Here is a 13,730-nt window from a genome sequence, read left to right on the forward strand (position 1 = left end):
CCCAGGACCCTGGGATCAGGACCTGAGCCGAAGGCAGACGCCTAACAACTGAGCCACCCAGGCGCCCCTATTTTTATATATTTTTTAAAAGATTTATGTATTAATTTAAGAGAGAGAGAGTATGAGCAGGGGGAGGGGCAGAGGGAGACAAGCAGACTTTGCGATAACTGGGGAGCCTGTCACAGGACTCGATCCCAGGACCCTGAGATCATGACCTGAGCCAAAATAAGAGTTGGATGCCTAATCGACTGAGCCACCCAGGCGCCTCTGGACAGAGTTTTAGAAGGAAAAAAAAAATCAAGAATCAAAACAGTTTGTGCGCTATGATTCCTTTTTTGCAAAGTGAAGATAGATGCCTAATAGCAAAATATTAACATTGGCTTTGACAGGTGATTTTTATTTCATTTATGCTTACTTTTATTTTCTAATTTTTAAATCCCAGCACAAGACCAAAACAAAACAAAAAAATTTATCACAGAGCCTGAAAACAGAAATGTATATAAACCTTCAAAGCAGAGAAAGGAGGAAGATCCTGAAGATTCTTGATGAAAGATGAATCCACAAAATGGGTGACCCTGTCTCAGCTCTGGCTCCGCAGGAGGAGCATCAGGAGAACTGCAGAGATTAGTACACAGAGGGTGCAGACTGTAGGTACCACGATCTCTGTCACCATCTGCATGTGACTTAGCAGCGGCTCTGAAATGGGAGAGAAAACACCACAAATGAGCATGTCATCATTTCAGCGAATATAGCCTCACCCTGAAAGATTCAGCTGTATTGGGAAAAACTTGGAAAATGGTATCATCAAGCTTTGTAATTATTCTCAGTTGCTCTAAAAGAGAACATGGTGAATGAAATGTTACTAAAAAAATTATGTGAGGGCTTTATAAAATATTTCACAAAGTATGGGGTAAAGAATGCCTACATTTGGTTCTTCCACAGGTATTAGAATAAAGTCTAAGTGTATGTTATACTTACCCTAAATTCATATGAGGATATTAACTAACAGGCGTGTTCCACGGTTGCTGTAATTTTCACTGGGGGGGTTGTGAAAGAAAAATCGTGGGGAAGCCTCGGTAACCTTTCAAAGATGTTATTGTGTATCTTAAGAGGTGTAAGAGTTTCCATACTGAAAGTTTGTGTGGCAATTCTTGCATGGTTAATTAATCTTGAAGAGTTGAGTGATAAGCATGTTTCATGTACATGATTATAGTAGTGGACATTTATGTAATTCCCACTTCTAGGTTTTGTGCCTGCCACCCTGACTACCATGATAAATAAGGCATGAGGCCCTGTTCCCACAGAATTCATAGACTCAGCAGTAAATTCTACATCATGTGTCTAGGTGATAAAATACAAGTTAATTTTGGTTTAAAGGAATATATATCCTTAATATTACCTGGTTATTTAGATGGGAGCAGAGCACGGTAGTGATGGCCTATAAAAATAGCTGAATTGGGGGAAAAAATAGCTGAATTGGTAGGATTTGTTCCATCTAGCACTTTCCACCCCTGATACCACATTAAAGATGGGTTTGTTAAAACAGGAAGTATACTTCTCTGATTGCCCTTAGGGAAAGACAGAATTCAAAGAAACATATGCTGTGTGCTGGCATTCATTAGTATGTAGATGGATCTTTGTTATTCTACATCTCTGAGCCTTTTCTATCCTACTGCACCAGAAACCTTGCCTTCAGGGACCTTGTTTGGTTTATTGCTGGGCTTAAAACACCCCTTAGCTAATAGTGAGTGCTCAATAATTACTTGCTGAATGAGTGAATATAATACCTGGAGTGTTCTTTGCCTTTTCTTTATTTGAATATGGTTGCATTTTTCCCTCCTTCCACAAAGCCCACTGTAACCAAAATAGGTTTATAAACTGGCTGTGTGCTTCAGAAAGAATCAAAACTAGGGAGGATAAAATATTTCTCTTTTGTGGTAGATTTTTAAAATGTTATTTGAAATGCTTATAAAACAGAAATTTGACATTGTTTCAAAGTGAAGGAAAAAATTCATTTTTAATTGTATGTTTCGGAATGATTGACTTCAGGTAGATCCACATTTTGAGGTTTCGGTAACGTCATTATACGTATAATTATGTGCCTTAATTATCAAAGGGAAAAATTAAAATATACTCACCTGCAGCAAGCATCTGGTTGTTGATAGAACAAGTTTCCAAGGCTTTGAGGTACCAACTCTCCACCTAATAAAAACCCACTAGGTAAGTAATGTCATCTTAGACTAATTTTTTGCTGTTCCAAATCATTTTTGAAATAATGTGGGATTAAAAAAGCGTAAATCTGCCTGGAGTTTAAATTAGTTAATATTTATTAAATACCTATGTGCATCATTGTGAGGGAGTCAGAAAAAACAAAACAAAACAAAACAAAACTGGTCTTTATTCTTGAGGAACTTACAATCTAGCACTTTTCTAGAAATGCCAAACTGGTGAATGCCTATGAGTCACTGTTTATGGTGCCACTGGGCTCATCCTAAAAGGACATTGGTAAACAACTGAGATTTATTTTTAGAAGTTATCTTTATTGAGACATTCTAAATTATGATTTCTATTTCTTGCCATCAATAGCAACATAGAGAACGGATAGAAAAATCTACAGGTAACTGAAAATGGTATGTTTTAAAGGATTGTTAATATTGTTTGATCATTTTTAATCTCATTTTGGAACTAGTGGGAGAAAAGAAGTGGAAGTTATGGTCATTATACATTTAATTTGCCTGTTTCCATATATGTTAAAGAGTAAGTAGGCAGTATTTGTTTGCATTAAGATGTAACATTTAGGATAACATTTAACTAGAAGTCTCTACTGACTCTTATAACCTAAAACAAACAGGACTACATAACTTTCTTTGTTCTTCATGCTCTGCAAGTTGGGAGTGAATTTGAAGTGAGGACTGAATTTTAGGGCATGTTTACCCCATTCTAAGCAAATGAGCAAAGAGGTGGCACAAATTAGGGGAAGAATCAAAGGCCCATGTTCCCACACAGCCCCGTTCTCCTCCACAGAGGGGAGAGGCTTGCCACACTGCACACCCCAAGCTGCTTAGCTCTTCAAAAATCTAGAACAAGTGAGGGGCGCCTGGCTGGCTCGGACGTAAGAGCACGTGACTCTTGATCTTGGGTTTGTGAGTTTGAGCCCATGTTGGATGTAGAGATTTTAAAAAAATCTTAGAACAAGTAACATCAATAATTAGTCCTACCTCTCTCGGGTTGGGAAACCCATTGGCAGTGATAATCTTCCTGTAATATTGAACTGACGCCTTTGGGTAGCGCGGCTTATTTCTGTTGTTAAATTCGACATAGTAGAATCCGTATCTGTCTGAGTATCCTTTCTCCCATTCAAACTTATCCAACAAAGACCAGGAAGTATACCCTTTTATGTTAGCACCATCTTTTATAGCTGCAAAGACATTTTGTTCCATTTTTAATATATTTCACTTACTTGGAAAAATAACATTGTGAAGATAATTTTAAATGTATTCATTTATGAGATTCAGAAACGAGCTTTAGTCAATCACAGCTGTTATCAAATTCAGTCCAAATTAAGTAGAAAATATGTGAAGGCCATCTTGGTTTGTATCTCACCTTTTAGCATTTCATTTATGTAGCCCTTAAGGTACTGAATTCTCCATTCATCACATAACTGCATACAGTGTAATATTTGAGACGCGCCGTTTTCTGTCACATAGATGGGAGGATTGCCGTATTGAGTCTGAAATGAGTCATAGGAACATCTTAAAAATTCCGACCTACAGGTGGGTTTCTGAGTCTGAGGCACATAGGGGAACGGTGTATTCAAGCCGCCGTGTTCCAATCGAGTGTATTTAGCGTTTGGGAGGTGCCAGCTCACACATTTATTTGGAGGTGAATGTAGACAGGAGCCAGTTCATACGAAAGACTACATTTCTCAGTGACTCATCATTATAGAGAAAATGTAGTTCAGGTCTTGTTCTTTCCCACATAGCTCGTTTCAGGTGAGAAGGGCAGCCAAATAACTAAATGTGGGATGAGAATTTGTAGCTACGGTTCTATACCTTGAGATGGTTACTCATAGTTGGCATTAGTCTCTCAAGCCTGTATCTAGTAGCCTCTGAAGTAGAGGTCACTGAGTTTCACTTTAAAAGGGATGCACCTAACTGGAATTAAAATAAAAACATTAAAAAAAATGTAGGCACCCGAGCCTAAGCTGTAAGATCATGAATGGAGGTCAGAAATGTTCACCGGGGGCACCTGGATGGCTCAGTCAGTTGGGCGTCCGCCTCTTGATTTCAGCTGGGGTCATGGTCTTTGGGTCGTGAGATTGAGCCCCCTGTGGGCTCAGCAGGGAGTCTGCTTGTCCCTCTCCTTCCCCTCCCCCAGTGCGTGCTTGCATGCTCTCTCATTCTTTCTCAAATAAAATCTTGAAAGAAAAAAAATGTTTATTAAATAGCTTAATGTGATAATCACCTGAGCAAAGTGGAGGAGCCTCCTAAAGCCCCATGGCACAGAATAGAGCCACTTAGACCCGAGATCAGGCCAATTTGGGTCAACCAGTTCTACTAAGTCACGATCGTTCTGGTAGCTGGGCCCATGGCGGGAGGGGTAGTTCCTTTCTGTGATGTACCGAGTAGTAAAATGGCCTAATCCCAAGAAATCAGATGTGCCTTTAATGTAGCTTTTTTCCTGGCGTGAGAACACTGGTAACCTTGACATATCCAGGCCTTGCTCTGCACTCTTTTTTCCTATTGAGAGAGAAAAATAGAATTTAACAAAGTTGGCTTTCTCCGAGTCCTTTTGCTGTGACATGCCATGACGATACTGGCATGTTGACATAAAAACTGTTATCCAGATCCCGGGCTTTGGGATTCGTTTGTATGGAAAAAGTAGCCTTAGCTTTTTAACCTGGAATTTTGACATTTGAATACTATTCAAAATGTTAAAAGTTTATATTGCTTAAAAGTTATATTTTCATAGATTACTCAGTAAATGGTATGCAGACAATTTTGTAGCTATATGGAAAAAAGTGGAGTTGGGATTCCTTTATTATTTCTTATAGCCAAAATTGGTAATTTTGGTTGTCTCTGGGAAGAGAAGTGGAAGGCCATTCGTGGTGCGGACGGTGGCGTAGGGGGACATACAGTCACATTCATGCACCTTTGTAGCGTAGGCTGGTATGACCTCTGTGGTGGGAAATTTTGTCCTAGCATTTAAAATTGTAAAAGAGTATGGCCTTTCACTGGCCAATTCCACATCTGTTTATCCTACATTTTACTCGCATGTGTAAAAGGATGTGTGTTCAAGGATCTTCATCATAGATTAAGTAGCAAAAGATTGGAAACAACTAAATGTCTATCAGGAGAGACTGGTTAAATAAATGATCAGATATCCATCTGTACAACACTGCTGTCATTAGAATGAAAGAGGCAGCACTTTATATACCAACATGGAAAGAATGCCAAGATGCATGTTTAAATGCAAGATGCAGAGTGTTGCATGTAACAAGTACACACACGGAGCAGCAGTGTGTTTGCTCACACGTGCACAATCCATCTCGGGAAGTATGCTTCCCGAGGGGGAGGATGGGAGCAGTGGGGAGACGGAGGGGGAGGGAAGCTTGACTTTTCATCTTGTACTCTCTTGTAATTTAAAAGATTTGAAACATGCATAAAACCTTCGTATTATCTATGCCAAAAAAAGGTTTTAAATGAGTAAAGAAAAGTAACATTTGTAGGAGTTGTTCTAAAATATAACCATAAACATGTTTCCAAAGAGGCTATTGGTTTAGATTAACTGAGTGAAAAGCTTGTATTATTATAAATACTTTGAGATCCTCACCTAGTATTACTTTCAGTGACATTCAGTAACTTGAAAACCAAAAGGCATTGTCCCTGGACTGTCTAATACACTGGCCACTGGCTACACATGACCATTAGATGATGCATCAGTCACACTGAACAACAGAATTTTTAATTTTTAAAAATTTAAATAGACACAAATGACTACAGGCCATCATATTGGACAGCACAGATACAGAACACTTCCACCATCACTACAAGTTCTGTTGGACAGCACGGGGCTAGAACTATGTTTGTACATCGTGCTTATGAGATGCCTGAAAGTAATTTGTGTAGAAGACTTCCGGCAGAATGCTTTCACTGAAGACAATATTAACTGTGCAGAGGATCCTTCTTCCCACATTGTAGCAGGAAAAATTCAGCCCCGTTTCCATTTGAATTACTACAAAGTTGGAGTTGGTGGGGTCTGGAATTAATTGGCCTGAAGCCCAAGAACTCTTCTATGACAAATAATCAATTTGGCGGGCGCCTGGGTGGCTCAGATGTTTAAGCATCTGCCTTCGGCTCAGGTCATGATCCCAGGGTCCTGGGATCGAGTCCCGCTCGGAAAGGGGCCTGCTTCTTCCTCTCCCTCTGTTGCTCCCCCTGCTTGTGCTCTTTCGCTCTCTCTGTCAAATGAATAAATAAAATCCTTGAAAGAAAAATATCAATTCAGGCGCCTGGGTGGCTCAGTCGTTGAGTGGCTGCCTTCGGCTCAGGTCATGATCCCAGAGTCCTGGGATCAAGTCCCGCATTGGGCTCCCCGCTTGGCCGGAAGCCTGCTTCTCCCTCTCCCACTCCCCCTGCTTGTGTTCCCTCTCTCCCTGTGTCTCTCTCAAATAAATAAAATCTTTAAAAAAATATCAATTTGGCTTCTTTAATGCCATCCTGTTGTGGCTTCTGCCACGGCCTCTGAGGGTCCCGGGGCTGAATGCCAGGGGAGTGATGGGCTGTGCACTGCAGGGCAGGGCAGGGGCATGGGCTCTGTCCTGAGGGCTTTTCCCTGGGCGTCTTGAAGACCTCATTCTCAGGATTTCAAACCTATGTGTATAGACGTGTCACAGAACTGGTTATCGCCGAGAGATTTTTAGAGATTATTTGTCTAATCCTTCATTTTCAGATGACAAAAATGTCACCCAAAGAGGTGAAACCCCTTGCCCAGAGTCACTGGTTAGAGCTGAGTTGGAATTAGAACCTGCTGCTCCTATTCCAGGTAAGTCTGATAAATGGTGCTTTAGAAAGGGAATTTTTAAAATGTTGACAGTTCTTCAAACATCCAAAATAGCCTTGCTGTGTGAGATTGTAACCTATGTCAATGCCACCCTTGTCTCTCTTTATAGGGGGATGCAGACTGCTACCTGTAAATAAACAGAGCTAATACTCTGATTCCTGTGGCCAGACACTGGTGGTTGCCCACCCAATCAATAGTCCCATGGCTGTCTTTCCCTCTTTCTCATCCTCCTTAGAGAGTCCTGGCTCCCCCAACCTCTGAGGAGGCTCTAGTCCCAGTGGTCTAGGACATTCTGGGGCATGTGACAGTTCCGTCCCTTGAGGACTTCCCTTGAAGGGAAATAAGTTGTGGGTGGAGACTTTTCTGGGAAGATTGTCCTTGTTCTTAAAAACGGATATTACCAAGCAATTTCCATTTTTCTGCCTCTTGGTGTTGATGTGTAAAGATATGATGCCCGGAGCTGCTGCAGCCATCTTGTGGCCTTAGTAGGGAGTGGTTTGATGGGCTGGCTAAAGGTGCCAGAGTGAAAGATGGAATGGGCCTCAGTCCTCAAAGACATCCTTTGAGGTCCTGGATCATCCTTTTCTGGACTCTGGACTTGAGGTGATAAATTCCCTACTTTTCAAGCCATTTTAGTTGGCGTTTTCTGTTATGTGGCACTTAAAGGCACCCAAACTGATGGAGCCTTGTGAGCTCTACACGTCTTTATTCTTTTCTCTGACATTGTGGAAACCAGAACTTGGAAAGCATTTCTCAAGTGACAGAACCAGCGCTAGAACTGGCACTGCCCACGACTGTGTCTGTGACTTCTCTCTCCTACTTCACGTGAAAGGGAGTGGAGTAGGGAGGAGACCGGAGAGCAGAACGGAAAAGAGAGCAGCCCGGAGAATGGCTCTACTTTCCCCTGGGTCCTGAAATTCTCAATCGCCATGTCTGGGGATCTGTCTGGGAGTTGTTCCTCCCCTCTCCCCAATTCAAATACGCAGTTCTCAGTTCCTTGAGGGCTGCTCTCCCCTGGGTGCCTCGCCCGAGCCCCGTGTGTTCTATCCCCTTGCCTCTCCATCCCCCTCACTTGCACTCAGTACTGTTGCCATGGTGCCTGTAGCTTAAAAATGTGACTTGGCTCACCGATCCGGTCCTTCATGACTTGAGGGTAGTCTCCGGCATAGATGGGGTTGGCAAACCAGCCCAGGCAGAACTGTAGGTATCTTTCGGCAGCTTCTATGTCCTTGGGGCTATTGATGTCCACGGGTTCCCCCCAGTCGCAGTTTAATGAGATCCCCACCAGACCTTAAAAGAAAGGACGGGGGGGTGGCAGGTGCAAATGACACCCCCCCCCCAGGGCTGGGTCCTAGCGCATGGATGGTGGGGCTCACCTCGCTGCTTGCTGCGCCATGTGCTGTTGTAGGAATGCCAGGCTTGGGCGTGCGCCTGAAAATGGAGGGGTGCATCAGAGGTGCCTGGCTGGCACATTTCTCTCCTTCTGTCCTGACGAGAGATCAATTTGTTGGAGTCCTATCTTTTCCCTGAGTCCAGCCGTGATGATCCCGATCGCTTGTCTCCCTCCCTCTGACCTCCAGAGACACCTGTGTTCTTTGTTCTGTAGAGAAACGGTCTAATTCTGGCACAAACACATAAACTACCTCTTTGTGTGATTTCTTGTTCTGAAGACTTTTGCTAAAGTTTCTTGTTTTGTTCCTGCTTGTCTTCTGTAGTCACTAGGCAGTACTTTTACCATAGGTGCTCAGGAAGTTTGGAAAATACCAAGCATCTGGAACAGTTTTGAGAACGGAATTCAAAATGTGCCGACCTGCCTTCTCTCCATACTCTCCATCAGTGACCCACTGAGGCCTTCAGAGCTCTGCCCTTTAAATAGTCACAGTTTAAGGGGTGCCTGGGTGGCTCAGTCAGTTGGGCGTCCGACTCTTGATTTCGGCTTGGGTTGTGATCTCAGGGTCATGGGATGGAGCCCTGCATCGGGCTTCCCGCTCAGCGGGGAGTCTGCTTGAGATTCTCTCCCTCTGCCCCTCCCCCTGCTTGCTTGCTCTCTCTCTCTCTCTTTAATAAGTAAATCTTTAAAAAAAATATTCACAGCGTAAGAACTGATAAGCCAAATGTAGAAAGAATGAGGAAGTCCTCTCCCTGACAGGAATTTGAGTCTAGTATGTCACTCAGGGGCCCCTGACTTCCTGCTTGATCAGATTGTCCCCCTTCTGCTGAAAGTCCACTGGGGCCATGCTGTCATGCCTCTTCATCTGTGTCCTGCACTGTGACCCAATCCCCTCCCCCCGGCTCAAGCGTTCCCAGCAGCCTTGTAACTCATGAGTCACCCTGCAGCGTCTCTGTCTCCTTCCCTCCCGAGCCCTTACTGAGCTTGGCTGCCTCCACGGCAGCTCTCCCTAGAAGGGGCCATTTTTTCTGTCACACCCCACATACCTTGCTGGAGTGGTTAGTGTCCGCCTTGCTCTTTATTACTGCTTGCAAACTATTTCTCCTTCCAAAACCCCAGGTTCTTGGAAGTCCACGCCGTGAGACAAACACTCCTAACCCCTTCTTAACTGTTGTCCTTCATCAACCCTGTTACTGCTGCTCATGCATTGAAGATTTCAGCCCCTAGTTCACTGTCATCCCGCCCCTTCCTCCTGTCACCGTTCCTCACAAGGCTGCTGAGACCTGTCAGTGACAAGTTTTCACACGCATGCACTCTATCCCCCTGACTGGATTGTAAGCTCTAGGGAGCAGCCACTGTATTGTCTCGGTGGTGGCGGCCAGCACCGGGTGACTGGGCACTGCCTCCACAGGGCCTCGTGGAATGCAAGTGAACGGTGCGAAGGTGTGGAATATGCTAGAACCACAGAGGGCTGAGCTCAGGCTCAGACCCCTGGGGCAGGCTGAACTGACATTGGCATGTGTCCCTCCACCCCGAACCCAGCTTCACTCCTAGAAGGACCCACCTCACCTTAATGATGTGGTGCGCTGCCATGTACAGGCCCGTGCCGGGGAGCTGCAAGCCTGGAGCGTGGCGGCCCGTCTCATAGCCTTTCTCTGCCATTGTCTGCAGGGATGGCAAGCGGGCATCACAGCACCCGTGAGAACGGGGTAGGAGTGCTCTGGTCCGGGAAGGGGGGCTTCCCACCTGGAGGAGGGTCCTGCTTACCCGAGGATCACTGAAAGTGATCCAGTGCTTCACCCGGTCCCCAAAGGCCTCAAAGCACAGATTGGCATAATCCCTGAAGTAGCTGATCATGCTCACATTCTGCCACCCGCCGTACTTGACCTGGAGCAGCTGCAGACAGAGTGGAGAGAGAAGCAGCTATCCCCAAGGGTCTGTCTCTAGAAAAGACTTCTGGAGTTGATAGGCCCAGTATGTGGGAGAAACAGGGTGACGACCACCACACAGGCTGTGGAGAGCAACAGAGCAAAGATGTGGGGTCTTGGGTGTTACAACCCGAGGATGGTGGCCAGTGATGAACCATGAAGCAACATCAGTGGGGACAAGCTATGTGACATATACAATCAAGAGGGAGGGGACAGAGAAAGTTCAAGACTCTCTTGCTTAAAAGGAATGTGATAGATTAAATATTTAAGAAAATTGGCCAAGGCAGAGAGGTCTGCTACTGGGAGAAGAACCTCAACTATACATCCAGAAGAAGTAAGACATGATGCAGGACATGGAAGCTCCGATTAGGATTTTGAGGGCCGTGTGGACGTGAGAAACCCTAGAAGCTCTATTATGAGCATGGGTTCTGCCTTCTTCTGGACTCTTCCAACCAAAGCCAACTGCTTGTGAAGGTGGGGTTTTCCTAAGATTCAGCATTCCATTGAAAATGCCTACTGAGCTCTCCCTGGTGGGTTTGAGGGCATGCTAAAGGGCCCGGTGAGTGAAAGCAGTTAAGCAGGGAAGAAGCTGGAATGTGGTCTCCAGTTTGTCTCCCTCAAGTCGGCTCTACGCCCCCAACCCCAACTTAGAGGCCTCTGGCGGCTTACCTTCCCACAGAATGATCCCAGTCACCTTAGCTCAGCAGTCAAGGCTTTCTGGGCCTGGCCCCAAGCCACACCTCCCACCTCTACCCCTCCCACTCCTGCCTGCTCCCCAAACTCTTAACCCAATCACTTGCCATGCCCTCTCTGCCCCCTTGCTGTGCTCCTCCAACCAGAACACCCCTTCCACTTCATGCACCCCAACCTTTCAAAGCACTGATGGGACCCCATCCCATCCCCAGCAACCCCCTGAGGCCACATCTCTGCTCTCTGACCTCCTGTGGCCTGTGTCACAGAGAGTCACCTACACTGCCCCTTTCCCAGTAGGCTGTGATCTCCGTGGGGCCTTGCCGAGTGAAGGGAAAAATTGCTTCTTGGAATAGTGATGTCCGACAGTGACCCTGAGACTTAGCAGGACTTGCCTGGGGGGGGGGGGGGGGCAGGGCTGTGCTCAGGTGATGCAGCTCAAACTCGTTAATTATGCCATTTCATCACATCTTACTCAAAAGAGGTTTCTTTTTAGTTTGATTTGTTGTTTTTAGGCCAAATGTTTTGGGAAAAACCAAAATCCACTCTTATCACCTATTACAAACATCAGTGAAATCAGCACGATGTCCCTCCATGGGTGAGTCAGATTTCTTGGCTCCCTCCCATCTCTGGGTCCAGACCCCAGCCTTTGCCCCACCTTGGCAAGCCCCGTCCCCCAGGCAGGCTCCCCCTGCGGAGCTGAGCCCCCTGGGCCTCACCTGCGGGAGATCCCAGTGGTGCAAGGTCACGATGGGGGTGATGTTGCTCTTCAGGAGGGCATCAATGAAGTCACTGTAGAACTTGATTCCCCTCTTGTTCACCTTGTCAGCTGAAGGTGAAATAAAAGGTGCCGTAGCCTTCAGAAGTGCAGTGCTGCTGGGCCCTGTGGCCTCTCTGGGGCCTGAAGAAGCCCCCAGCCCGCCCAATTCCGGGTCTGAGGGATGGCATGGGTGCCCGGCTGCCTGAAGAACCTGGGAGGGCTGCTGCCATGTTCCGGGGATGCTCTCCCTCCCCAGCACTCTGTGGTGTCCCCACAGAGTCAACATGGCCAAAAGGGACCACACTTGGGCTTGGGAGGGGCTGCCCCATCTCACCTCGGATGCCGGTGGGTAGGAGCCGAGGCCAAGACAGGGAGAATCGGTAGTGGCTCACGTGCAGCTCCCTGAGCAGAATGATGTCCTCCTGTGCAGACAGGGGTGGGAGGCAGGGTGGGGTCATCTAGGGCTCTGGGGTGGGGGTTCGGGGTCCTGCTGGGGGCCTGAGCCAGTGCTCCTCACTTATACAATAGGTGTGAAAGCACCTTCCTCCTGCCAAGAGTCAAATACATGCAGGATAGGGGGCTGATTTGAGGTGTCCATTGGGGTGTTCCTAATAAACTTGGGGGATGAATCCCCCAAGAAGTCAGCCCAGGGAGGAAAAATGGGTCCTGAGCAGAGGGAGTTCCTCCACAGGGGCCAATTCACAAGCAGAGACCAAGGGTTCAGGCCACGTGGCTTATAGATCCTGGGGTCATGGTATCAGCTGCTCAGCAGCCCGTCGCTTGGAGTAAGGCCCTGGTTCAGGTGGGGCCCTGCTTTCCTTTCTCCCCGCTCCCCCCAGCCCACCAATTCCCAGTCATCAATGGCCCCGCCCCTTTTTCCTGCAGTGGGATGGGGGCTGCTTAGCAGAGCACTAGATTGACATTGTTCCCCGGGCCCCCCTCCTATGTCACTGTCCACCTCAGCTAGGTGCATACTCACCCCTCACACACACCTATCACTCACCTGCACCTTGTAGTAACCATCACAAGCCACATCTGCTGTCTCATCCCCAAGCACCTTTCCCTTCCCACTGTGAGTGAAGGCATCCCAGATGCTGGGCCCTTTCCCATCCTGGTCCCAGGCTCCCTCCGTCTGGAAGGCGGAACTGCCCACGCCCCAGGAGAAGCCTGCAAGTAGAGACCCTAAGCTGGGCCCTGGGCCCCCTCCCACGCCCCCCCCCCCCACCCAGCCCCTGGACTCTGGGCTGTGCCTCCTGGGCCACAGGGCAGGTCCCCTCCCCACAACCTGCCCTGGTCTCCCCAGGAGTGGGAGCCTGTGGGGCAGGGCAGGGGAGGACCTAACACATTTAAAACATTCATTTGCACAATTTTAGCTCTGATTAACATTCACTGTCTGTATAGTAAGTTTAAAAAAATCTGTTAGGAACTTGTATTTTAAAACAACCATGTGGAGTTATTTTTCCCATCCTACCTGTCAGGAAACGAAAACATCAAAGTCTTTGGCAAGCCAGCCAAGGTGGGCAAACTGACAGACAGACGGACAGACCAACAGAGGAATGGACATACCAAGTGGGAAGGTTCCATAGTAGAAGGAGGCCTCTTCTGGGGATCCCTTCCTGGTGGCCCCCAGCCTGGACATCAGCAGTAGCACCCACCAAAGTGTGACAACCCGCACTGGCTTCATGGCACCCGGCCCTCCCCCATTCCTGAAAAAGCACACCTGACAGGTGGAGGTACACGCAGCCAGGGCTGGGGGGCTGGATCCCAGCTTGGGGGCGAAGGCCAGGAGGGGAGGAGGAGCGGAGGAGGTGGGGTGCTTTATCTAGAGCAGCGTTGGCTCAGCTAGGGCCTCTGGTCCATTGCTCCGCTGGGAGCCACCAGCAGACGCCGAGGCTGAGCA

The 13,730-nt window shown here is 47.0% G+C and overlaps 2 protein-coding genes across 7 annotated transcripts in view; one reads left to right on the forward strand and one right to left on the reverse strand.

The window, feature by feature from the left end:
• Positions 1–973, forward strand: part of ZWILCH (zwilch kinetochore protein) — a 36,121-nt gene extending 35,148 nt beyond the window's left edge. For 2 of the 4 annotated variants that reach the window (XM_073877233.1, XM_073877230.1), the window contains one exon: positions 449–973. The gene's annotated coding sequence lies outside the window, so the exon portion shown is untranslated. Of the gene's footprint in view, positions 1–442 lie in introns of all 4 variants that reach the window. The other 2 variants (XM_073877231.1, XM_025883848.2) reach the window with 1 other exon arrangement.
• LCTL (lactase like) lies at positions 454–13,514 on the reverse strand. 3 transcript variants are annotated; one of them, XM_025883852.2, is made up of 13 exons: positions 13,397–13,514; positions 12,834–12,997; positions 12,165–12,252; positions 11,790–11,899; positions 10,220–10,348; positions 10,022–10,117; positions 8,439–8,493; positions 8,191–8,352; positions 4,465–4,739; positions 3,604–3,730; positions 3,219–3,418; positions 2,139–2,202; positions 454–696 (listed from the first exon to the last, which is right to left on the reverse strand). In XM_025883852.2, the coding sequence occupies exons 1-13, from the start codon at positions 13,512–13,514 to the stop codon at positions 581–583; spliced, it is 1,704 nt and encodes a 567-aa protein (XP_025739637.1). In that variant the 3' UTR covers positions 454–580. The 3 variants fall into 3 exon arrangements, with proteins under 3 accessions (XP_025739637.1, XP_073733336.1, XP_073733337.1); XM_073877235.1 differs by lacking the exons at positions 2,139–2,202; positions 3,219–3,418; positions 11,790–11,899; ... (1 more) ...; positions 12,834–12,997; positions 13,397–13,514 and having other exon boundaries at positions 10,220–10,309; XM_073877236.1 differs by lacking the exons at positions 2,139–2,202; positions 3,219–3,418; positions 10,022–10,117; ... (2 more) ...; positions 12,834–12,997; positions 13,397–13,514 and having other exon boundaries at positions 10,220–10,309.
• Positions 13,515–13,730: the final 216 nt, after the last annotated feature.

This window comes from Callorhinus ursinus, unplaced genomic scaffold (assembly GCF_003265705.2).
Source record: "Callorhinus ursinus isolate GAN/ISIS: 27379988/994484 unplaced genomic scaffold, GSC_fseal_2.0 scaffold25, whole genome shotgun sequence".
Lineage (NCBI taxonomy): Eukaryota > Metazoa > Chordata > Mammalia > Carnivora > Otariidae > Callorhinus > Callorhinus ursinus.